General features: G+C 48.1%; 4 protein-coding genes across 5 annotated transcripts in view; 2 read left to right on the top strand and 2 right to left on the bottom strand.

The window, feature by feature from the left end:
• Positions 1-332: 332 nt before the first annotated feature.
• On the bottom strand, positions 333-10232 carry LOC120953648 (uncharacterized). Its single transcript, XM_040373779.2, has 5 exons — positions 9191-10232; positions 3731-3955; positions 3385-3659; positions 3135-3305; positions 333-3046 (listed from the first exon to the last, which is right to left on the bottom strand). Exons 2-5 carry the CDS (start codon positions 3894-3896, stop codon positions 2858-2860), a joined length of 801 nt encoding a protein of 266 aa, XP_040229713.1. The 5' UTR covers positions 3897-3955; positions 9191-10232; the 3' UTR covers positions 333-2857.
• LOC120948599 (opsin-2) overlaps positions 9186-26338 on the bottom strand; it is a 60154-nt gene continuing 43001 nt past the window's right edge. The window contains exons 5-6 of one of the 2 annotated variants that reach the window (XM_040365126.2): positions 16577-16707; positions 9186-16487 (exon numbers count right to left, since the gene is read on the bottom strand). In XM_040365126.2, coding sequence (XP_040221060.2) covers positions 15526-16487; positions 16577-16707 — 1093 coding nt within the window. In that variant the 3' untranslated portion in view covers positions 9186-15525. The remainder of the gene's footprint in view (positions 16488-16576; positions 16708-26338) is intronic. The other variant, XM_040365125.2, reaches the window with a different exon arrangement.
• LOC120948605 (uncharacterized) lies at positions 21172-22245 on the top strand. Its single transcript, XM_040365133.2, has one exon. The coding sequence runs from the start codon at positions 21347-21349 to the stop codon at positions 22079-22081; it is 735 nt and encodes a 244-aa protein (XP_040221067.2). The 5' UTR covers positions 21172-21346; the 3' UTR covers positions 22082-22245.
• On the top strand, positions 23286-24346 carry LOC120948606 (uncharacterized). Its single transcript, XM_040365134.2, has one exon. It carries the CDS (start codon positions 23423-23425, stop codon positions 23969-23971), a length of 549 nt encoding a protein of 182 aa, XP_040221068.1. The 5' UTR covers positions 23286-23422; the 3' UTR covers positions 23972-24346.

A 26338-nucleotide genomic window follows, 5' to 3' on the forward strand; every position in this document is an offset into this window, starting at 1 on the left:
CGCAGCTACCTCCCAAAACTCCTGCCACCCTGGCCGGAACCTTAACAAATTGAGAATTGAGCAAAACCGACAACGACCCCGACGATGACCGAGCCGCGTTCGGGTCCGCCTCGGGTTCGGGCTTCGATCGTGTCAGGGGGGCAGGGGCGTGTTGAAGCAGCGATGTCGCGTTCCGCTGCATGCATGCTCGCCTGGTAGAAGCGGTGCACGCCGTCGCTTGCTTGTTCGACTTGCTTGACAACCAACATGGCGGCGACGCGCTGTATGACGTTGCTGAAACATTTCCCAGAAAAAAAAGGAGCAGTGAAAGTGAAAGAATTCAAACACGTCCGTTTCATTCAACTGCCGTTTTGTTCAGTCAAAAATAAAACCTTATTTATTGTGTGAGATTGAGATTGTGTGTTGTGGAACAAACTCGCGGCAAGTTTTGGAAGGTTTCATTCATTCACTTACAAACAAATCATCCGGCTGGACATTCCTGCTCTCTACAATGGCTGTTGGGCTTTCATTCTATTTGTGTGTTCGCAAACTACTTTCTCACTACCGCGTTTGGATTAGAATGAAACTGAATAATTAGTGGCGCTTGTTACTTGTTCGTTTTTTTCTTGTCGTTAGGTTCAGGAATCACCAAATAAAACAGATTTAAACCTACCGACGAATCGCACACAAACGTGTTTTCCCCCCTTAACAACTTCTACCGTTTCTGCTTATCGCTATACCCTTATCCGCTATCCAACAACAAAAAACAAATGGAAAAACAGCTACTACACACATCCGCTCCGTCCCTTCACTTTCTTGCCTACGTACTACTCAAACGGCTCATACCCATGTCTCTCTCTCCTTCTTTCCATTGCCTTCCTCAAGTAATAAAGGGCCTTGGTATGTGTGTGTGTGTGTCGAACGCTTTTTATGCTGCCTTTTATATGTGTATGCTGTATATAATATGTATGAATCTACGCACTCTATGGTACACTAAAAAACTGGTTTTGGGGGAGGGGGTGGGGGGGGGATGAACCAGCACTATGCGCTAGCAAGGAAGTACGTTAACGATCACTTCGGGTTTGGGGGGAGGGTTTGGGCCTGTCATCCCTAACAAACCATTCTGGGGCGGGGCCTGGTCGAGTCCGGGGATTTGTGGTCATTTTGGAAGTATCTTTTCATTCACCAACCAACCCGCCCTTATTACCCACCCCGCTTCTTTTACGTCTTATTTCTCTTACGATTGAATCTACCGCTACTACTAATTCATAACACACACCCACACACACATACACGTTCCCTTTTCGTTCCGTTACTTTTTAAGTATTTCCGGTTTTTGTTTTAATCACTCTATGACTACGATAACTGCGCGTAACTTAACTTAACTTATCCTAAACTCCATGAACCGCGTGTGTGTTTGTGTGTGTATAAATAATATTTGTTTAATATATATATACTGACTTTCTTTTTATACAACTGTTTGTATAATACGGGTTTTTTGTTTGTTTGTTCACGTGGGCTATTCTAAGTGGGTTTGGTTTTACTTTCCTCTTCCTTCCTTCCTTCCTTCTTCTTTTGTTATATTATTTAATTATTTTTCCTATTTTTCCTTCCATTTTTATCTTCCTTTTTTTTAACTGCGATTAAATGTAGGCGCGTTACTGTGTGTGTTTGTTTGTTTTTGTCCTAACGGGTTTGCCCTTGTTTTTTGGTTTTTGCTTACATACTTATAAATCTTGTATTTTATTGTCTACATTCTAGAAGTACGATTCTCTCCGTCCGATGCTACTGTTTTAGCCACCTTCTTTCCTATTCCACTACACGCATGCTTTCGCCACTATCCCTTGTGATCACTTGATCGTGTGGTGTACGATCTGTCCGTGATACGCAACAAACGGAGCAGGTTTGTGTTCTAAAACGTACAATGCCACTGTCAGACAGTCAGAATTGACAAAACCACGCCTAAAAGTATGCAATTCGCACGACAAAACAGCCTTGTTGGTGGCTTGCCACGTCCAAACGCAACTGACAAAATGGAGCTGAGAGGCAAACACACACACACACACACACACTCTTTGATATGGCAACAGCATCACCACCAACACCACCACCAACAGGTTAATTTAAAAAGCTCCAACAGTATAGTGATGATAAAAATCAGACTTTGCTGCAAACGGGAAGCCGATAAATGCTTGCACCATTTGCGTTCGTTTTAGCGTTTTTTTCCTACTTCTCCTAGCAGTACGGTTGCTGATACGATTTTTTCTTCTGATCTAGATGATTTGTGTGTGTGTTGTGTGTAGCTGCTGCTCGCCTTTAAATTGCTGGATATGTTCCCTTGTAATCTATTTGCGCTGCTGCTGCTGCTGCTGCTGCTGCTGGAAGCCTGTTACGTGGTTTTGCGTTAAAACTGTCTCATTTTTTGTGTGTGTTTGTAACCTTTTCCCTATTTCATACACTTTCTACTGCTACTACTCCTACTAATACGGGCAGCCCGGCATGTGATTGAGCTTGGCTGTCGTGCGTGATCGCAAAAAATCGAGTAGAAAGCCGTTGCCCTTTGTTCCTCGAAAATCGATTCCAATCGATGCGCAGTTTACCGACAGCAAAAAAGGGTAAATTAATAGTAAAGTGGGAAGGGTTGATTACTACTGTTTGCTTTTTGATTTGGCTTCAAGTTTCCTTATCTCGAGGACGGTGGTTCGTTGATAAGTAGGTGTTGTGTACGTACGTCCGATCTGTCCGGGTGTGTCTCCAAGCTGATGCACGCTCACGGTGAGATGAAATGATGGTGGAGGTGGTGGTGGTGGATGGGGATGAGAGGAAGAAACTCTCACTCAGTCTACAACACCTCCCGCCGTGCATCGCGCTCCTCCTTCTAGAGGAACGAACAGATGGTGAATAATACTGTAACGAAGAAGAACATCAGCACCACATCGCGGCGCAGGTTTCGATCCCGGTAGAAGGGGCGCGTGCTGAAGCTTTCCAGGCGCGTTTGCCGCAGCAACCACAGCGGCAGCAACAGATGCATCACGTCCGGTATCATAAAGCCCAGATCCCGCACGACCTGCCGGCAAACAAAGTGGACAATGTAGCGATTAATCGAAGGGCTCTCCTTGGATGAAGTGGTGCACACCACTTCAAACCCGTGTTACCTGATGGGGATAACCTTCGCCGCGAAACACGTTTGATATGAACTGATCGACACCGCTCGCGAGAATGTGCAGCAGGGCGATGCCGACGATGCTAAGCGTTTTGCGGGCGGTCACTTGATTCTCCACATTCGCCAAATGCAGCACGACACTGGTTGATATGAGCTCGGTAATCTGTGTGGAGAAAGAGAGGAGAGTATTAACGATGCAGCCTAAAGGTATGCAATCGGCCTCACAATCGGGGGCGACTTACGGTAAAGAAGAGCTGATGGTTCCACTGGTGGTAGTACTCGTCGTTGTAGTAGTTCAGATACGCCCACCAGGCGTAGTAGTGCGAGAAGATGGACAGCAGAAACAGCACAATCATCGTGTAGCGCACCTTGCACTGGAGCAGCAGCTGGACGAGATGCTTGGTGCACTCGTACAGCGCGATCACACCGACCACGATCAGCAGCCACATCTTCATCGTGTTTTGCGTTGCGTTGAAGTACATGTGCTTGTAGGACGCAATGCCCGACTCGTACGTTCCTAAGTCGATGGGGGGAACAGTGGGGTTAACACTATGAGGCTAGTGAATTGAAGATTAGAACTGTATTTACCCTTGAAGACGGTATCCCAGCAGGAACAGGAACAGAAGCGTTTGTCCACGAACCGGGAATAGTTTTGCCAGAAGTACCACAGCACCGCGATGTGGGCCGGTGGAATTAGCGCCGGGCCAAGGCTGCCACACGCCCCGGGAAGCCATCGGAACACGTCCATCCTCATTTTGGCAAAATGGTTGTTTTCCTAATCCGCAGGATGATTACACTTACGAGACGTTAAACCTACAATTATCGCGAGAAGGGAAGAAAAAGGCATTAATTTTAGTGATCCTGTCGTTACTACTTTTTCGGTAAAGTCTGCCAAAGAAAGATTAGTCACATCAACGATCCCCCCCGCCAGCGACGAATCATCTAACGAGGCGTTTTGTCGGAAGTCATCAAATTTACAGAAGAGCTTTACGAGACGCTACGTGACTGGAGAGTTACCCCCCCCCCCCCTCGTTTCGCCGTCTTTATGCATCTTTAAAGACTGTGCAGAGCGCTACTGCTACTGCTACGGCTACTGCGATTGCTGCGGAAAGTTGATTGGGAACGTGCAGCGCGCCTAAAGTTATGCAATTACCGAGACACAGCCGTCTTGGCGGTGAGCGTTATTTCATTCTTTTCTGGAAGACTGAAAGGACGATATAAAAGCAATCAAATCTGTGGCTGCTGATTCGAATAAAAATATTCAACAAAAACAAAAAGAAAAAACAGAAAAAAAGGATTTGCTCGTGATAAATTTAACAAATGTCTGCACACAACTGCATCTCGTTTACAGGCGCGCCCAGAGAGAGGAGAGCTGTTCGCCTTCCCTCATCCTCCTTTTAGGGAACGTTATCATTTGGTCGGTGGTTCATAGGACGGGTGGGGAAAATTATTCAATGGAACGTAAAACCCCCCCCCGATTCGCTGACGATGCACACGATGCGCAGATGTGCCCGGAATGCACAACACGCGCGGCGGTTTGTGCAGACTGGGCAAGGGAGAAAGAGAGAGGGAGAGATAGAAAGAGCAAAAAAAGCCTCACAATTTATTCGATCTACGAGGTACGTGCAGCCTGCAACTGGTGCTATCTCCACTGATGTTATGCGCCCCTTTTTAAAGATTTACTTTAATCTCGCTTCCCTTTTCGGTTGCATACTAACAAAGCTTTAATTTAACTCAATAAATTTAGTTTAAAATGCGAAGCTACGAAGCGGTAATGGCAATTTTCTCCATTTTCCTGCAGTCTAAATAAGTCCCTTTCGCCGGCTGGAAGAAGTGTACGGCAATGTTGTAATAAGGGCATCCGGCAAGGGAGGAGTGCAAAAATCTACCAAACCCACCGGATGGAATGCAGTTATAAATAGTTCCGTTCGCTTCCCGTGCTTCCATCAAAGTGTTGGGTGGAGTCGTCAGGCAGCGGCAGTGGTGGCGGTGGTCAGTGGTTCAAAAAAGTGTGCAAATGCAAAACCAAACCACACTCAACCGTGCCCTGTGTGTTTGGCTTTTACACGGCCTGGCCAAAAATAATCATTATGCACAAACACACACACCATACTCGCTGCTCGCGCAAACATTGCAGCTGCATTTTGCCCCCTCTTTTTGGCTGGATCGAAACATGCCGAACAGTTTCATTAATCGCGTTTGAATTAAGATCGAAGGAGGGACACGACAGGGGCGGTAGGGTATCCTCAATGTGCTGCTTAATGGCATAAAATTCGATTTCCTACCAAAAATGGATTTACCTGCCGAGGCGCCGGTTTTAGCGACGGGGGGGGGGGGGGGGGGGGGGGGTGACATGAATAATTCATTAATGAATTAAATTTCATTCAATAGTTGAAGGGGAAACCGGGGGAAAAGAAAACGCAACAAGGGGATAATAATATCGGGGGAGGGTGGGTGTTGTTGGTATTCAAACATCGGTTTGAAGTAATGGTGTGTGACGAAACATTAATTAAGGTATAGAGGGGGTTTTCCCACGCAAAGTTGATGAAAGCAGAGAGGCGATTGATTTGGCCCGTAATATGACAGCTTTGTTGTGTAAATTGCATACTTTTAGGCGTTTTGTCGATCGATCGAAATTAATTTCCCATTTTGGAAGTCTTCTTTGAGACTCTCTCTATCTCTCTATTAAAGTGTCTATTTCGTAACAACGCTCTAGAAAAGTGGTACAAATTTAACACCAAAATTGACATTTAAAGTCTCCCCAGCGACAGTGATCGATGGGACAGCATGTCGAATGCACGTCAGCAATAACCCCCTTTAACCATTCCTTCCCTCTCTTCCTATCTCTCGCTGTAAGATTGTACAGTAATCGCTTCCAAAAAGAAAACCCGCTTCCCACCTGATTGCAACCGGCTTTAAAGCATAAAAAAATGTAACTCCTTGGCATTAGATTCTCTCCCTCCATTCCTGGGAAGGTGCGCAAATGGTGCGCAAATAATTCGCCATACCCGCCCCGCCGCCTTTCCCTGCTGCTTGCTTACGTATGCGACACTTAATTACGACAAATGGTTTAAAGTGGATTTATTTTCGAAACCTTTTCCGCTCCCCAATGCTCCCCCTCCCTTCTCAACGTTGAACTTTGTTGTGCCGACGCACTGGCTAAAGGTAGAGTAAAAGTACGTCACACGCAGCAGCCACGCCACGCCACGCCATGCCAGCGAACCAACGACAGCGCCAATGGCCCTCCGCTACCGATGAATGGGATAGGTCATGGTATTTTGGCAGCGGCTAATTATAGCCCACAAAAACCGTGTCTATCCGTTCATCCGTCACACCTCGAAGGGACAGAACGAGAGAGAGAGAGACACAGAGAGAGAGAGAGAAGGAGAGTGAAAGCTCCTGTTCTTTCTCCATCTCCACTCCGCTGTGTGCCTACTCTGATTGTCGTAGTCGTACGCATGTGACAATGACGATTGCATTGCGTACGCGCGTTGCGTTGTTGCAGGTGCATCCTTAGTAAGCGCGTCAGCACACAAAGAGATCACACTGCTGGCTGCACCTGTGTGCGTATTGTTTTTTTTTCTTCTGCGCAACGGAGTGCGAAGAATATACGCAACAAAAGAAAGCAGCCGCCGGCAGTTTGCAAATCGAAAGTGTGCGCGCCCTCGTTCGGTTCGACATCGACCTATCGATTAAACAACAAAGTCTTACCTTCCCCCCAAACGCAAACAACCCACAATGTTGCGCGTTTCTGGGGAGTGGAGAGAGATAGAGAGAGTTTGGAGGGATGGCTTCGAATGGAAATAGATTGGGTTTGGCAGTAAATTCGCCAAAAAAAAAAAAGAGGGGAGGTGAGATAAATCACATCCAGCTACATTTTGTGTTGTTGTTGAATGAAATTACTCAAACAGTAAGAGAACGAACAAGTTGGCCTCAAAAAGGGTGTGTGGGAAAGGTTGCTTAGGGTCACTGTCGCAATGTGAGAAGAAGCAACCCGTGTAACGATCGGTTTAAATTGAACCATTCATTCAATTGGGTTTAATTAAAAATGAAACAGAAAGAGAGTGTTGAAAGTCCATCCGATACTGTTTCCATTTCCTTTCCCGTGTCATCCCTCACACACACACACCAACACCCACAGATCAGTCTCTTAATATCCGCAGCGCGATGAAACGTTTATACGCGCATGATGAATTATGACGAACTGCTGCACACACAGTACCGAAGCGACCCCACGATCACTCAGATCACCCACCAGAGGGGGGGGGGGGGCGCGGATGCTCCAGGGGGTTTCTTTTTCAGCATCGAATATTAAAAACTCACTCGTGCGCTGTGTGTGTGTGCGTTCGAGGCAATAAAACCGACAAATGGAAACCGACGGAAAGAGTCAACTGAAAAGGAAACCTCCATAGATTAAAGGCTGGTCAGTCTGCCAGTTTGCCAGTGCCCGGGACGTGGGTTGGGGGATGGGGGGTGGGGGGTGGGGGGAATTGGCGATAGAACGGAACGTCTGTTTTGCCTGCTGGCCTGTTGGTGGGGGCTTTGGAGTTTATTTTTATCAGCAAATGGAGGTGGGAGTGAAGATTTATCTAACACCTTGCCCATACCTTCGGGGGGATGGGTGGGATTAGAGACGGTTTCCTAATGTAAACCAAACCAACCAAACCAAGCAGCAGCAGTGGAAAACGATTGCTTCATTGCCTTCGCAATATCATCCGCCAGCACCAAACTGGGAGTGGGGGTGGGGGTGGTTGGAATTGAAAACGTGGCCTTTAGATCGCCCTGTTTTGTAAATAATCCCAACACACGTTTGTTTGTTGGTCTCGGTGTTTGCGGTTTGCGGAGCTGTTTGATCATACGAGAGCTCGGCTCGTACGTGGAAGAATTTAAAGATAAAAAAAGATGCAAAGATGGTAAAAAAAAGGCCAATAGAAACACACACACACCCGAAATACAGAGCAGGTGTTTGGAGCCTGTCTTCTGGGAAATCTGTATTCTTCCTTCGAAAAAAAAATGGAGAAGGAAAAACCTCACACACATAATCAATCAGGAAAGGAAATTGATCATAACTAATCAAATCAGGCGCTGTCAAAATTTCCTCGTCCGGTTTTTCGTGTTTTTTTGGCATGACGTGCCGGATGTACGCTCGCCACTCCTCGGAACTTGCTGCCTTTGCAGGAGCAGGAGTGTGGTGAAGGCGATTTTATGTGCTGTTAGTTTGAAATTAAATTTTAAATATGCATGAGCGGTTGTTCCTTCCATCTCTGGTTGTTTCTGTTTCTGTTCAGTTAGCAGCAATAATTCTAAAATCCCTCCCCCCCTCCTCCCCCACAATCGATTACAGGGTGCAATAATTTGATTACCCATCCTTTTATGTTGGCTCTCAAAGGCCAAAAAAAAACAGGAACATTTTACAATCGGCACAACGGCACACCATCTAACCTCGAGAAGGCACTTTGTTATAACACAAACATATCTAATTCGCTTCGGTTTTTCTGCTGTTGGAAGCAGTTGAAGGACAAAAACACACCCACCAAAGACGCCGGAAAGTCTTTTGGCCGTCTAACTCGCGCTCTCTCATCTCCTCTCTCTCTCTCTCTCTCACTCACACACTCCTATGCATCCCTGGCTTGATGTGGCGCGCTTGTTGGCACTGGCCTTCCGGAGGCGTCAACAGAAACGGCACCTAATTGAAATGCAAACAGGTCACCACCAGCCACAAGCCGGCATCGTCTTCTGCCGGTATGTTTCTTTTTTTGCAAAAGATTGGGGCCACCCCAACAGGCCGCAGGTTCTGGCAGCAGGTCCGTGTTTTTGCTTTGCCTTTATAACAAAGCTCTAAAACTTTAAGCTATCCAATGGGGCACACCAGCAGTAGGCGATGGTGCCTGGAAGGACTCAAGGAGAGCTGTGAAGGAGAGGCTGTCACCGATGGGTTGCGATTTATTGTCGACAACAAAACGGCACAGATGGCAGCATGCTGTGTGTCTGTCGGAAGAATAGCGTGTTGGGGTGTGTGTGTGTGTGTGTGTGTGATTGTGTACTGACCTGCTGATGGTGCTGCTCCTCCTTACGGTTGACTCCAAACACTACACAATGGTCCAGCAGTATTCCGTTTCCGTGCAAACAGTGGCGGTGCCAATCATTCGGATTTTGGGGGGCTGCTGCTGCACTTTGATCGGTGTGGAGGGGCTTCCAAGGGCGACACTAAACGCTCCGAGTTTGACAGGTCGGCCCTGCTACTGCCTTGACGCCGTCAGTTGGTAGCCGAACAGGCAGGCGTCGCGTTACTATGGCTCCTCCTGGCAGCATCATTCCATATGCTCCGCTCGCTGCTCGTCCCCTTCCCGAAAGGGATGCGGTTACGCTTGACGTTGTGATTGCATTTTCCGAACGCACACACACACACACGCACACGCTCCTATCTTACACCCTCTCACATGACACGCGCGCACTGGGGAGCAAGGGAAGCTCACACGGCTCGCTGAATGAAGGGAAATTTTTGCACTTTACTAAAACACACACACACGCACCTTCAAGGGCTTTTCCACAATCTCACACCTCGGACAAGGGTAGCAATTGGTTGTGTTTTGGCACTCGTGATGGCGCACCAACTCTGCCTCGAGAAGATAAAATGGAAATGGTTTTCCTACGAACGAATAATACGCATAGAGGTGGGAGTGAATGAGCGGGCTCGTGATAACGGAAGTGAGGTGTGACGTTTGGGAGGCTTCTCTGCTCACATTCGCATTTCGTAACACACACATACACACACACGCACACTAGCTACACGCCTGATGGAAGAACCCACTTCAGGCTTCTGTGCTCAAGTAAGCAAGTTGTTGTTGTTCCCTCCGGCGCACAGAGAAGCACTTGAAGCACACTCCCAGCAGCTACAACAGCTCAGGTGTCCGGTAATATCTTGACTCCGGCACCAAACAATTCCACCCAAAACTCGTCACACACACACCCACACAGCCGCGTCAGGCCAGGGGGAAAATCTCTTTCACCTGTCACTGAGCTACTGTCGCTAGGTTTGGCCCTGTTCTGTACGCGCAGTTGGCGTCCTGCTTGGTCGCACGACGTTCGTAGAGTGTAGCGCTGGCTGGCGGAGTACGCCTACTAAGAGCACACACAAAGAGCGCGCTCGCTAGTATCACGGGCGCTTCGAGAGAGGCGAGAGAGCTCGCAACAAAGAGCGAGAGAGAGAGTGAGAGCTACACGGTGTTTGTTTACGTTTTATCCGTACAGAAACGCACATCCCCATCGGTGGGATAGCGTTCGTATTTTCCGAACTGTCAAAATATATCCTGCTGCTGCTGGTGGTAGTTGTGAACGAGAGCGGATGGGACCAGGGTCTCCAGGTGTTGGGAGAGAGAGCGAGAGAGAGAGAGCGCAATTTTTCACTCTTTTCCACGCCACTTTTCCGGTGATACGTGTTCGAGAGCAGCACGTTTGCGAAAAATGAAAAACAGATGGTTGTGCCCCTCCGGGAGCGTGCCTACGTGTCAAAAACCTCAAGTTGTGGACGGTGAAGCACAACTAAACACCTCACCATCTACACACGCACACACACACACATACAGATGAAAGGGCCGACAGAGTAGGTGCTTGAAATTTACCCACTGCGCGGTCTGTGACCTGCGTCACTACGTCACGGCTTGACTGCGTTGCCCATCCGGCTGGGTCCATCCCATTCCCCCCCTCCCCCACCAAGTCGCATGCTAATTTTGTGTGCACTCGGTATGTGTGTGTGGAAGTGTGTTTGCGCTGGTTTTATTTCTTCATTGTTTGTGTTGCGGGCCGCGCGTCGTCAAACGTTTGCGCTTTCGGTTGCGCCTTAGGCCCCCGTGTGGCGTGGCGTGTGGTAGCTGCCACGCCACGCTGTTGCATGCCTCAAATTGACTCCTTATAATCCGGTATCTTTGTGCCTGTGTGTGTGCAGGTCGTCACGGAATTTGAGGGGTAATGACGGGGGTGTAAAGTGGATAATTTTGCTTTACAAATTGCACCTGACCGCAGTGGGTAGGCGAGCGCGCGCCCGCTCGTTGTCGCGTGTGCGGTGTGTGTGTGCACATTGGGGGATAATTAGATGGAATGTTTTGACAGCGATATTTCAGCATTCCTTTGCAGAAAGATTATCATCGCAGCCTTATGGTTTCGTGGTGGCGATTTCTTCTTCGTGCGGTGGCGCGCAACAGGCGCAAATGGAGGCGCTTGGTCGTTCACGCGAAAATGCTGCCAAACAGGTTAAGATTCTTATCCACGCCCCCGGAAATGTTGTTTACAAGGTGAAACATTTAAGATATGGCGGCAAAACGTGCATGAATAAAATAAAATTAAATCAAAGCAAATAATTAACGATCAACTGATAAATAATTTCGGCTTTCAAGCAGTAAAAGTTCCAAAACCAACGTTTTTTTGCTTCGTGCTTTGTGACCACTTTTAACGCTTCCAAAATATATATGTATGTATATCATTGACTTTGTTTGGGTCTAACTGCGCTAAACACTAACAACACATTTATGGTTACTTTAACAGAGTGTGTGTGTGTGGGTGTATTTTTTGTTGTGTTGGTTGCGACAAACTAGTTTTTGCTTTTTTGTTCCTATTAGGTAAACGTTGTTTTCGTTCGATATTGGTTTTGTTGGTTTAGTTTTGCTTTGCCTTGGCTATGTTTTATCGATATGTTGTATATGGAAGAGATTGTTTGTTTGTTTGTTTGTTTGTTTGTTTGTTTTGCTTTCTAACAACAGAAATACATGTACATTTGTTCTCCATCTATAGTAAGTAGGTTCTATATACGTGTACACACATACACGAATTTCTTCTATGACGCCCTTCAGATCCAGCCTCATACCACTTCTTGTATGTATGCAAAATTCTTCCGAAAATAATGCACACGCACATGCACACTCACACAAACCTCGTCGCTTTTTGTACTTTCCGTTTCTCGACTGCTTTTTTTATACTTTCGATTCCAGCTTCTGCTTCCCACTCATCACCACTAAGCTCGTTTGTCCATGCTTTGCCCTTTGATTCTTCCCTTCCTTTCCATCCCTTTTTCCGCTCAGAGCGTCATTGAGAACTGTTATCTTGCTATTATCTTGCACTGGTAATGGTTGGTTTTAGTAGTGGTAATAATTAAACGAAAAACAACACACACAACATTAACTGCCACTGTCGCTTCGTTCGGTCGGTCGCGCTGCCGTTGCATTTAAGTATCATCCACCACAACCCACACACAGCACACAGCACAATAACCGTTGCGACCGTTGCGCCGGGTGTGGTCTCCTCCTAGCCTAGCGTTTAAAAAGGTTCAGCCAATTGGGTAAAATTAAGGCACAATTTTTTCAGTAACGATTTCCCTTCCCTCCTACCATCCTTCACCTACAATTTGCCTCCCGATCCCATTGTCAAAGATGCTTGCTTGCGAGATATCAAAGTGGTTCGATGCCTCGATGCTTACAAACTTCCCGCTTCGTCGCGGAAAGCAGACCGCGAAACATTGGAAGGAAACATTTCAAGAAAAAAACGCAAAACACACATTTTGCCATCACCAGCCGACTTTCCCGAACCCCGCTCCTCCTGAAAGCTTTCTGTCAAACTTTCGGTTCAGGAGAAAGCTTCAACGAACGGAAGAGCTTCACTACATACTAAATGATGCTTAAAGCTTATGCGGCAAGCGCCAACTGCGACGCGCCAACACTTTCGCCTTCGTCCAACAATTCTTCGTGCGCTTAGTGCGAAGTACTACAAACACAGCGAGAAGAAAGAGAGAGAGACAACGCGGAGGAGATGATAACGTTTTGTGAGGCTTCTTCTTCTTCTTCTTCTTCTTCTTCTTCTTCTACTTCTTCTTCTTATTTTTCCTTTTCTTCTTCTGCTTCTGCTTCTTCTTCTTCTTCTTCTTCTTCTTCTTCTTCTTCTTCTTCTTCTTCTTCTTCTTCTTATTCTTCTTCTTATTTTTCTTCTTCTTCTTCCTCTTCCTCTTCTTCTTCTTTTTCTTTTTATTTTTCTTCATCTGCATCCTCCTCTTCTTCTTCTTCTTCTTCGTCTGCCTCATCCGTTAGACATTTAAAAACGGGTGTTTAGTAACCATAGCAACAACTGCTCTACTTGTAATTGATCTAGCTTTGCGGGAAAATATAACATCGATGCGATACGAGATCTATGTTGCTCTGTGCGGGTGTCTGTGTATGTTTCTCAATTGTTCGTTGTTGGTGAGCTAACAGTGTTTAACAAATATAAAGCTTAGATGCTGTGTTTTAAAAATAACAACCTACAATGTACGAATGAACTAGGACGTCACGTGAGACGCCAAAACCGCGAGAGTGTCATCACATGGCCGTCCAGTCCTGTCCTGTCCTGCCCTTCAATCGATAAACGAACTCCACCGGAATGAATATTCATTCCAACAGTTGGCCCTTTACAACAGCTGGAGACGGTGGTGGTGGTGGTGGTGGTTGGTGTCACAAGTGCCGCTGCCAGAATGCTTCTCTCTTTTTGCTGCCCCCACAACTGCTGCAAGAAGTGTCTGCTGGCAGTAAGATTTACGACCACTACACACCACACACACCGCGTACATACGTTGCCATTTTATTCCGGTTAGTAACAGAACTATTTCGACGTTATGTTGCAATGGCTTAATCGTAGAACACAACACACGAAAAGGGAAAGAGAGAGAGAGAGACAAGATATGGATGATAGAGGGAAACTACTTCCCCCTCCCCACCCGTTAAAAGGAAACGAAAGCGAGGGGGAATGGGTAGTGAACTTTCTGCCACTGTTAACCGCGGACGGTTAAGAAAAGGTTACTATCGCGTGGCCCGTGTTGTTACCACGTCAAGGGGATTGTGTTTTTTGTTCTTTCGTGTTTTTTTTTCTTGCGCGACTTTCACTTAGCATGATAACTTCCGGTCCGAACTTTTGCACCGGGCGAGCAAGAAAACAACCACTTAATCATGTTTTGCGCCACCCCGATTCTTCGCGCCGTGACGCTTCTGTGTGTGTGTGTGTGTCACCATTTTGTCCGGCCGCTTTTCCTCCCTGTTGAGTGTTGTATCTAAGAACGTATTGGAGGGCAAGGGGGAAGGATTCTTTCTCACTCTCTCACACACACTGTTTCATTTGTTTTTCACTCAAGATCGCTTGGTATGCCTCTTCGCCATCTCTTGTTACCCCCTTTCCCCCCACGTTATCGTACGCATGTCGATAAATAACGGATGGTATAACAGATTGCGCGAGTACGCGACGACGAGAAAAAAAACACGTAGGGGAAGGAAGAGTGAGGTGGGTTGGGGGAAAAACACGTAATAGATTCACCAAAATACTATTGTAGCTATTCTGTGCCTTGTGTGGTGCTATTTCCGCTTTCTCTCCATTACCACTTCCTGCCACTTTTTGGTCCTTCGAACCGGATTGACCAGATCAGACAGAGGCATAAAAAAGCGCAACGTCCGCGTAGGCTAACGGCGCACCGTACCGGCTAAGGAAAGCAACTAACAATCAATCTGTGCGTAAGCTGGAAAAGTTTTTCCTTGGAAAAAAGGGAAGGAAAACGTTGTGCCACACACCCAAAAAAACAAGCAAGTGTTCGATGGTGGCGAAAACAATGTGTTATTTTACGACCCATCTCGAGCAAGAGCGAACAACACAGAACACACTGGTTTAGTGATTTTACCATAAAGAATCCATCACACACGGGGGGGGGGGGGGGGTGTCTGTGGGTGAGAAGCAATCGCTTACCGACCGGTGCTTTCGCGTAGGCCGTAGACAATTACCGAGCCAAGGACCGAAGAGTGCGCAATAAAGGAAAACCTCGCGCGTTAAAACAATTCAATCAGACGCGCGTGTGTGATACGCAATATTCAAGTGTGTGTGTGTGTGTGTGGCTTTCCTCACTCCAGGGCTTTCTTTCTCCAAATACACCGGCCCTATAAATCATTCCACGCGCCTGTTTTTTCACCCTCAGACTTGAGTTCTCTACCCCTTTCTGGCTCACTTACACGTCACTCAACTTTCGTCCGAGCGTTTTGTGGATTTCTTCCTCCGCCTTCTACACATCTTTTCCAGGAAGCACACGGGCCTCGTTTTGGCTGTTTTAAGCGAAAAATGATTCCTCTCGTTAATTCCGACCTCCATTGGTGCGCCATTTCTTTCTCACGCCAACGCCGCCCGTAATTACCAGACTCTTCTCGTTCTCCAGCCAACTTTACCCTTTAACTCGCCGCCGTGTTCTGCTACTACACTGTTACTCTTTTCCTCTATTTTTTTCTCTCTCTCTCTCTCTCTCTCTCTCTCTCTCTCTCTCTCTACACGAAGGCACTGTTTTCGTAGTCGTCCGTCACGCGAAGGAGCTGAACTCCTCGCCGGCAGCACTGTTACATCTCGAGCGATACCTCGAGCGATGTTTCGTCGCCATTGGAGATCTGCTTCTTGAGTGCCTTGACACCGCCGCCTCCGTTGCTGCCGGTCGCGTTTGCTCCTCCACCACCCTTGCCCGCGATCAGCCGTCCACCACCACCACGGACAGTGCCACCGCGTCCCAAGCCAGCATTACCACCGCCGGGAGCACGCCCAACACCACCACCGCCACCGCCGGACTCTTCACCACCACCACCCTCCGAGTCACCACCGCGCGATGCACCCCGCGTGTAGTGCGACGTCTGGTACTGCGAGTTGCCCTGATCGGCACCCCGGTTGCAGAACATGCGCTCCAGCATCTGCCGATAGCGCGGATGGTTCATGGCGTAAAAGTACGGATCGATCGAGGCCGCAATCTTCGCAAACACCGCCGGTATCATCGAGTTGAGCGGCGTCAGGTACTGCTCGTACCCGAACACGCCCATCATCGCGACCACCGCGTACGGCGTCCAGGCGGCGAACCACAGCCCAATAATGCCGACCACCACACCGGCCAGCTTCACCTCCGTCTTGTTCTTGCTCTTGCTCGACTGGATGGCGTTCGCGTTGATGACCGCGATCAGGATGCGGGCGTAACAGTAGCTAATGATCGCGAACGGGATCAGCCAGGCGAACACAAAGTACACGAACATGAAGACGCGCGCCTTGTACGTGCGGTCGAGATAGTCGAAGCTGCAGGCCGTCAGGTAGCCCTCGGCGGTGTACCGGCTCAGCCCGATCTCGAGCGCCGGGAAGCTGGCAAACAGCAGCCCGTACGCCCAGGTGAACGCGATCAGAAAGTAGCACTTTAGCTTGGTGGTGGAGCGGTTCGGATTCAGCGGGTACACTACCACATTGTAGCGATCGATCGAGATGACAGTGAGGGTAGCGATCGCGACCGTTCCACCGACGGCTCCCATCAGCGCATACACCGTACATCCTGTGAATCGGGGGGGAAGAGCACGTTCGTAGAAGGCATTAAAAGAGGATCGATCTTTTGCGTTTGGTGACACTGTAAAAGGTACTTACCAATCGATCCAAGTGCTGGACCCTGGTGGATACTGTTGTAGATGAACATTGGAGCTTCCATCATGATGATGAAGTCAGCCACCGCTAGGTTGATGACGAGATAGTTGGCAGGAGTACGCAATGAGCGATACCTGGAATGAGGAGGAATGAAGAGTGATTGATAAGAGAGAGTGAGACAATAAATTCTGACAAAACGAAGCGAATTAGGCGAAGGAGGAGTTAAACGGATGTGCAACGCTATTTCCAAGAAGCATCCGAGATCGTCTATTCTGAGAAATTTAATCCATCAATCCCAAAACGTAATTCCATCGAAACAGAAACACCCCAAGAGTGAATAATCGTGCCAAAAGTTTCTCAAACAATCAACTGATTGATAAGGCCGTGTATTTTTTTACGAACATTTTTATTGTGAAGAGAATGTAAGCTCACTGTTGCTACTCCGGGATGTTACTTTTCTGCTGTATAGTGCAAAAGGATCAGCTCTCGCAATATACACCTCAACACTTCAATAAACTCGTCTTTTATGATGTTGTGCTCCTCCTGCATTATTTCCAATGCATCTAATATCTGTCTTGGTAACGCCATGCCGAGATATTGACGCTTGTCGCAATTGTCTTTATCTTTCGCTAGTTTCACTTCAAATACACACTGCAAGAAATCAAATATTGTCAACAAATACACACTACACCCGACCCACTCGGGGTCGCTCGCGTTGGTGGGCATGTTGCGCGGTCCGATCGGGATGGACTATCGGAGGACTCGCAGGTAGATGTCTTGGCAGCAGGGGTGCGCAGCAGCAGACAAGTGGTTTTCTCATTCAACAACTCATATGCTCGATTTTCTAACTCTCATCATTCCCGGAGTTTGGAGCTCCAGGGAACGGTATGTTTTTTATTCATGGTCGGCTTGGAGGAGACGACACTACGTCCAATCGCATGACACAGCAGCTGGCTCCACAGCCCCATCCGTGTTCGTGACCATTCTATACGGTGTTGTTTAGTTTAATCTCCTCAAAGTGAACGGGTTTAGCCCGCGTTCGTTTATGCGAGCCATGGAGCTGGCCAGTCCTCGGGGGGGTGTCGGGGCGCAGTCCCTGCTTCAACTCCGGGTACCGCTCAACCCGCGAAAGGGGAGGGAACAGGGGGAAACGAAGGGACACACACACACACAAACACAGAGGCATCCCGTGGAGAGGCAGGTATCATCGGATCGGAATTCGCCGTAGGTCGGACATCGCAAGATGGGCAGCCATCGACGACGGTAGAACTCGCGCAGCAGTCCCAGGCTTCGCAGGCATCACGTGGCCGTCACGCACACGGCAGCACGGAGGAGAATTGGAGGCGCCGCACTACTGTCTGGCGTTGAGAGGAGGATGTTGTTGTTTAGCCAATACCGTTCTGCCGATCGTCGGTGGAGCCATTTGCGGTTTCTTCTTCTTCTGCTTCTTCTTCTTCTTCTTCTTCGTTTTGCACATCCGCCTCCGGGGAGGACGGATGGCGAGCTGGTTCGGTCGGAGACCGCAGGGGGTGTGTGAGCTCCGCACGGTGGCAGAAGCTCAGTAGTGTTGGGGGAAGTTTTGTAGTGCGTGTCCCCCAGGGCACGCCGACGTTAGTTGGCCGAGTGCGATGCACTCAGCAGCAACCGATTTGAGGGCGTGTGGTTGTGTGTGTGTGTGTGCAAGCACACACATACACACAGATACACTGTTTAAACCAACGTCGCATCTGACACAGTTCCGGAACTAAGACACTTCGCCGGCAGGATAGGCGACGGGTAGCGGTGCGGGACAGGGTGTAGAACACACGGGAGGGCTTTTCCGCAGCAGCAGCAGCATCATCCGGGACAGCATTCCAGGAGCACGTGTAGAAGGGGTGTGCGGGAGGAACAATGACGGTTCCATCGCTCTAATACACGCACACATCCACAGCCGTTGCACGATGACGATGAAGGTACGTCGTAGTAGTAGTAGTAGCAGTGGTGTTTGCAGTAGCAGCGTTCATTTTTTCCCTTTTCACAGGAGCAAATGGTCGTGTACCATCGATCCATCTTGAGCAGCAACCGGCGGGATGAGCGGGGAATGAGTCACCGAGAGAATGCAGTTGGGGGCTAATTTCTGCGCGTTGGCCTCGACTCTCGCGGCTCCAAAACTCGTTCTTCACACACCAACACACACACACGTCTCGCTCTATCACGGGGCAGTAACAGCTAGGTGTCTTCTTCTCGCCACGGCATCCCAAGCCACAACCGGCGCCCAGGAGGATTCTCGACCGGCACTGGGCGAAGGGGGCACTGGGGAACGTGGGAGCGTTAACTACGGCAGTCAACGGATGCACGGCGGCGGCACACGGTGAGGTGAGGCGCCACTCGGGTGCGATCCTAATGCGACGGGAAGATGACGGTTCCAACCGGATGTTTCACGTTCGTCACTGGAGCGAAGCGGGGGCACATCACAGCGCAATCGGAACACCGGTTCTGCAGGGGGGAGGGAGGGACGTAGTAGCTGTAGCCCCGCTATTGGTGGTGGTGTCCCTTCTCCTCCTCCATGTCTGCAGCCCCCCTGGCGGGGGAAAACCGGTTTCGCGCACTGGAAAGACACTCTCTGCCACACAGCGAGTGGAATTGTAACGATGAAACTGACCCTAACGACACCAAAGCAGGCTGTTTTATACTTTAACGTTTTTTAGTAGTAAGCGTGAGCGTTCACTAAACCACACACATACATGCGCGCGCGCGCCTGCACCCCGGCTGTTAGTGTGTGAGTGAGAGAGTTAGAAAAGCATTTGCATTCCACCGCACACAGCTGACGGTGTGCGTGTGTGTGTTTGGGTTTGTGCGGCAGCGCTGAGGTGTTGTTTTTGTTTTTGTTTTTGTTGCTTCTTTCGTGCTGATTTCAAACATGAATGAACGTGTTTTCTTCCGTAGCAAAGGGTGATGATAATGGCACTTTTTCTGCTTGGTCTCGTACAAAAATCACATTAAATTCACATTACACTCACCGGTTAATAAAAGTCACATTGAGTCATAGGGATGATGCAATCGTAACGATAATTTTGTCCATATCTTAATCTCGACCTCTGCAATGCTAACGACGACCCATACCCCTGTCCGGTTCCCGGTACTCCACCAGCCCCATCGCGATAGCCAGTGTGGCCACAAACTGTATCGTAACGTTGAACCCATTTGCACGTGCCACACGCCAAATGGCAATCACGATTCTAGGGTAAGCCATCTTCATCGAACAATAGGCACTGGGGCTTGGCACTTGATTAACTTCCGATCTGCAGCGATCTTCACCTGTCAATGTCTCAATATGGACTGGCCGTTTCGCAAGAGCATACCCCTAATCAGCCGCGAGTGCGTCACATTGTAAACACATAATAGAAAGAAAGGAGTATTTATGTACACCTGGAGGAGAGGGTGGAGCCCACCTGGGGGTGTAACACACCCTCTGATCTGATTTGATTATGGAGTAATGAGGGGTGCGTCTGTAATTGGTGAAAATAATCCCTTCCCCTTCCCCTACTTTTCCCCGATAGTGGAGATAAAGTCGTCTTATGTGTGGCGTGATCTCTGAGATTTTTTTTGTCTCTGGAGAGTGGGGTGTGATTATAGAGATTACACAGGTGCTAAACGCGTGATTAGGGGCGGGTCAGGCGCTATGCGTTTTGTATTGTTGCGTGGGGCCACGAGATGACACCACCCTCTCTCTCTCTTTGCGGCTGGTCCGGTTGCGAATCCCTCCACTCACTCCTCCCACTCTTCTTGTATGCGAGTGTTTAATGCGTTTTTAATCTCTTGGTATGTATTTATTGTGAAATATGTGTTAATCCTTCACTGATAAGGGATTGGAGGAAAACTCGGAAAAAATCGAGGATTAGACGAAAATTCGGAAAAAGATCGGAGATTATAAGATTATAAGATAAAGCGATTTACGCAGAATGGAAAGAGAATCGAACCTCGTCCGGCTTTGATAGAAGCCACCGCCTTTTCCATTACACCGACCCGGCCGCGCTAAATCCCAGGGTATAGGTGCGATAAAGTACTTAGGTTTAAGTAATTTTAAAAGGAAAATTTAGTCAATTAGTCCAAATTCCAAAGTTCAATGTCCGTTAGGTACAACGTGCAATCGTTAAGTCTTACGACCTCCCATTAATGGGCAAGTTAAGCCCAACTCCGTCTGAAAAGTTTTGCCTCAAATCAAGGAAAGAGAGGGAAGAAGAAGTGCTTCACAATATTTGTAAAAGTAAATAAACGCACCGGTTCTGTATAACACAAATAAATAAACAATAAAATGTAAAGAAATACCTCAAACAAGTCCTGCGGAAAGTAGCGTGTTTTACCAGGAATATTTTTCAGAATTTGAATAATGTTGCATCGAAACTACCCCACTTCTTTACCCCTTTAAAAATCAAACCACTTTTCCCCTTTTTTGTGAGTGCGTGTGACCTACAAATAGAACTGCATCGGATGACATCATCTGGCGTGAGTAATACAACCCCTTCTTCCGGCACTGTGTCATGAGTGTGTGAGTGAAAACATCTTTTGCCGGCTTTCTTTGTTGGTGTATATAGCAAAACCAAAACGCCGTTGTGTAGGTTCAATCGTTCGCCACACGCACACACAATCTCTCGGGGAACATAGATAGAGCGAATAACTTGCGCCGGGCGGTTCGATTCCCACTCACTCTCGATCCAAACACGGCAAACGACAAAAGTGACCGGACTGAGCAGGGCAACAAATTAACCGCAAAATCTCCTCCATCCGTTCACCATGGCCGCGGGACAGTTGATTGGCACGATACCGGAGTTTATCGTGAACTGTGACGACTGGAATGTGTACTACGAGCGGCTGGAGCAGTTCTTCGAGGTGAACGAAATCGTGCCGGAGAAGCGCAGCGCCTTTCTGATCAGCTGCATCGGCAGCCAGGCGTACAAGAGCCTGCGGGATCTGTGCCATCCATCGCTGCCGAAGGATCGCCCGTTCGAGGAGCTGTGTGAGCTGCTGCGGAAACAGTTCAGCCCCCAGGTGGCCATCTTCCGCGAGCGGACGCACTTCTACAACGCCACGCAGAGTGTGGGCGAGAACGTGACGCAGTGGTACGGGCGGCTGAAGAAGCTGTCGGTGGACTGTAAGTTTGGCTCGAACTTGGAGGCGATACTGCTGGACAAGTTCATTACGGGATTGAGGCCGGGTCAGGTGCTGGATCGGCTGTGTGAGGAGAACGAGACGCTGAAGCTGGAGCAGGCCCTGGACATTGCCGTCAACAAGGAGTGTGCGGTGAAGGAAACGGCATACCAATACCCGGCCGCAGCCCCCTACGGTGGTGGTGGTGGCTGTGGACGATGTATGTGTGGTGGAGGAGCTGCTGTGGCACCGAGCGAGGATGGGTCGTACTGTGGGGAGCAGCCGAAGCCAAAGGGTGGCGCCGGAAGGAACCGAAACCGTCGAAGAAATGCTGGCCGACGCAACAATGACGATGGCAATCGTTCCCAGGCCGGAGACTGAGGGGGAAGGGAGGGAAATGGGTGGGGAGGCAAGCAATTGTTTAGCAATAAGGTAGCAATATAAGTCCACTACTACTGTTCGAATACATATAAGAGAAAAGGAGAGAGAGAGATAAAGAATATTTAATAAAATGCAAAGCGCAAAGTATTTTTAAACACAACAAACGCTGACTTTCTGCAATTAAATTTCCGCGTAAAAAACCCTCCAAGTGAAAGAAAAAACAGGAATTCGAAGAAAACAACCCCCGGCAAAACAGTCTCTCACTCTCACACACGTTTGCTGACTCGTGACGGCTGTCAAAGTATGGGTGCATTTCACCGTAGCAAGCGATGCAGTTGGGAAGAGCGTGCGTGTGTATCGTGTTTTACGCAAACCAACCTCTTGTTGTGCGGAAATTGCGCAGTTGTTTTGAAACGAGGAAGAATAGGGGAATTTTGGGAACAAACATTCCAATAAAATAAAGATGCTACTACACATTTCCCGAAGGAAAAATGAATATTCCCGCTTCTGTGGAAGATGGTTGAGTATGGGCAAATATTGTAATATCTAGCAAACGGCGCTTAGAGCAGGGGTTTAGAGCTTAATTCCGAGATTTTTGCTGAGAATGATTTGTATTTGATGACTGTTTTCCTGTTTATAGCTTTTCGTGGTTGTCTTTAATATAACCTTTTCATGGCGCAAGGAAGCAATCATGTTTCTAATGCTTTAATAATGTATCATTTGGGAGGCGTCATTAGGCGACACAATTGAGTCATGCGGGTCATAGTGTTAGAATCTATGAATAGAGCATGAAACAATCAACGTTTTTTAACGTTTTTATACCAAGCATGTGTGCGTTGTGTTGCATTTATCGCGTTTAAATTTGACCCTTATCTACACACCATAGTTTTACTCCCTGTGATAAAAACGAAATTCAACCTAGATAAGATAAACTGATATTTTAATCTCTTTATGCAACCGTTTTTATGGTTTTCACGGTGAGTCATTGGAATTTTCACTCGGAAATATCTATTTCGCCGGCCGGCTACTCGGTCAATTGGTGTGCGTGACGGCACCAACCAATCGATTGTGGGCCCAAGTTCAACGACGATGATGTCATCCGGCACCGTGTCCGTGTTTCTACACGCATGCAGCCGTGTACTCACTCACACTGGCCATCAGCGCCACATTGCCACAAACACAGTGAAGCCCTTGGTGGTGGGGACGACGGCACTGCAGTGTACGCCACACAATCGCCAGCGCTATAAACGTCGTTGCCACGGCCAGACCCGCGACCGTTCGCGACTCAGTACTGTTTCACACTCAACGCACACACCACACACTCACTCGCTCGCTTGCAAAATGGTCGGTCAAGCGATGGTCGGTTCGATTCCGGAGTTTAACGGCTTCATCGACGACTGGAACGTGTACCAGGAGCGGCTGGAGCAGTTCTTCGAGGTGAACGACATCCCGGAAGGCAAGCGGACCGCGCTGCTCATCTCGGTCATTGGGACGGATTCGTACAAGACGCTGCGGGACCTGTGCCATCCCGTGCTGCCCAAGAGCCGCACCTTCGAGGAGCTGTGTGAGCTGCTGCGCAAGCAGTACAGTCCGCAGGTCGCAGTGTTCCGTGAGCGTACCGTCTTCTACAATGCGCGCCAAGAGCCGGGTGAATCGGTGACGGTGTGGTACGGGCGGCTGAAGAAGCTGTCGGTGGACTGTCGGTTTGGGGAGAACCTGGAGGCGATACTGCTGGACAAGTTTGTGACGGGATTGCGCAGTGGCATGATCATGGATCGGCTGTGTGAAGAGAACGAGGGTTTGACGTTGGAGCTCGCGCTGGAGCTGGCCGTGAACAAGGAGTGTGCGCTGAAGAGTGAAGTGGCCGGTGCGGGAGCCGGATTATGCTAGAATGATTTACTATAAGCGAATGGCCATAGTTCTTAAGTGATGAGGGGTGGGAATGTGTGCAATGATTCTGTGAAGTCTGTGGCGACTGAAGTGGTTGGAGGATGCTTAAAAAATAAGTTTAAAATGTATTTAAGTGTACCATAAGCATAAGCATATAAAGCCACGCGATCGCTTACGTTGATCAAAATGTAAGATGTATCTTTTCAATGCAAAGTGATGGGAAATGTGTGACTGGGTCGCAAGTCATTTGAAAAATAGTTTTAAAAGCACCCTTCCCAATTCCTATAAGTGTAAAACATAAGTTGAAGCAAATAAACGCCAACGATCGTGCGAGCGTTCGATCGTTTGGCATCACAGTGACCTCATTTAAACGAATGTTCTTTGTGTTGCTTATTCAATTCCCGTTGGAGCAAATTGGAGCGTGGAAATACGTCCTCTGGGACGCAAGGAAAGAAATGATGCTTATGGTGTGGTTGATTCAAGAAGAAGGTTTGTGTGTTCGGGTTGATTCCTGACAATCTTGCGCCAGCTGTGTTAGTTCCTCTCTCTCTATGTTTCCGTCCCTTCCACCCGCAAACCATGTGGAACAAATTTAATGAACATTGCTGCATCCAAAAAAACGTTGAAGATGGAAGAACTCGCTTCCACTCGCTCTCGAAGCACCAAGAATTGACAAGTGACGCTTTAATCCCGCCCCTCAAATAGCGTATCTCGAAAATTTACGCACGTGCTTTGCGTGGTGTATGCGTATGTAATCAAATGACGAAAACACGTGACAACGACGAGGACGACTCGACTCGTTCCGAGGAAAAAAGTGTGTGACTCCATCCTCATCCTGAAGGAATGTGTTTGAAGTGTGTGTTGGTGTGTGTGTATGTTTGATTGACGAATCCTCCACCCTCCCCCCCCGCGCCATCCTAACACGGTTTCTGATTAAGAGGACGAGAGGACGTAAAATGAGGAGCTAATTTAATTTACAACATTCAACAGTTTATGTCGCAAAAACACACTTTAAAATGTAATTTCACGAACCTTGCCCGTGGTTTACACAAGAGGGTGGAAAATGAGAGGGAAATAGCAGTCAGGTGTGAAAGCGGCGTCGGGTGTGTAATGATGGATGATGACATCCATTTGCGGTGGATTTAAAGCTTTAAAAAACACAAATTTCAATGCTGGAAAATGGTCGAAAATCATGTGTGTGCAAACTGCCGTATCATTGGTTCACGGTTGAGGAAACACTTTGATTCCGGTGTGGTGCATGTGTGTGTGTGTGTGATGCGCACAATTATTTTCAATGATGCTGAGTCATAGAGAAAGAATTTCTTGTTTATTGTGAAAAAAATAACATTGATAATAGTCCAAGCGATAGGAACAGAGCATGACGTCAAGTATGATGATTAGTGGACCATTCTCAACCGCGGCAAGATTACTTTCGCTTCCGACAAGTTGGAACGCGTTGAGACAGGTTTTGGACGTTGGAAATGTCATGCAAACAACATGGCCACCACTATCGCCACTACTACCACACATACCCATAATGTACTGCTATCTGGTATATACAACCCCATGTGCAAAAGGAAACGTGAAAGATCTTGTCGCGCTTTGATTTGCAACCCTCCTTTGTTTACGATCACCCCCTTGACCTCTAAAAACATGCATACTCACACATTCACACAGACATGCGCGCTACTGGGGGTTGAATTAAGTCCCCTCCCCTTACCACCCCTCAAAGATCCTCATTATGAGACTAAAAGCCGGTTATTATCTAAGCATGCGCAATCTCCCTACCCTCCAACCCAACCCCCATTTTCTCTTCGGTTTGAAGTATTTTCCAGGAAATTAGATTAACTAACACACACACACACACTGATGCGCACATGCTCGTACACGTGTGTGTGCGTGTTTGTGGTGAAATTGGACACGATGACTCATCAAGTATCTCTTTTCCAGTGTGTCCAGTGGGGGTGGTGGTGGGGTATGAAGGGATCGTACGGTGGTGTTCGTTTTGCCGGCACAAACAACCCTCGGAGTCGCAACAAAAACAGTAACAGATAGCGGACAGCGGCGTAGAAGCACACTCGCGAGTATATAAGCGCACTGGAAGGGCAACCGTTGCATCAGAGAAGCGTTGACATTCGATTGTTTGCAACAAACGACAACCCCTCAGGCTCACTTTAACAACGACAACGGTGCGTGAAGCAACAACTACTAGCGAGTCAACTTCAACCGAGAAGAGTTCGAGAAACAACGGGTCAAAACGAGCGAAAGAAGCGAGAAGTTTGCCAGCAAAGGCGAAGCACGATGGCAAAGGTACCAACGACACCAACAATTCTGCCGGAATTTCACGGCGAAACGGACGACTGGAAC

The sequence above is a fragment of the Anopheles coluzzii genome, chromosome 2, assembly GCF_943734685.1.
Source record: "Anopheles coluzzii chromosome 2, AcolN3, whole genome shotgun sequence".
NCBI lineage: Eukaryota > Metazoa > Arthropoda > Insecta > Diptera > Culicidae > Anopheles > Anopheles coluzzii.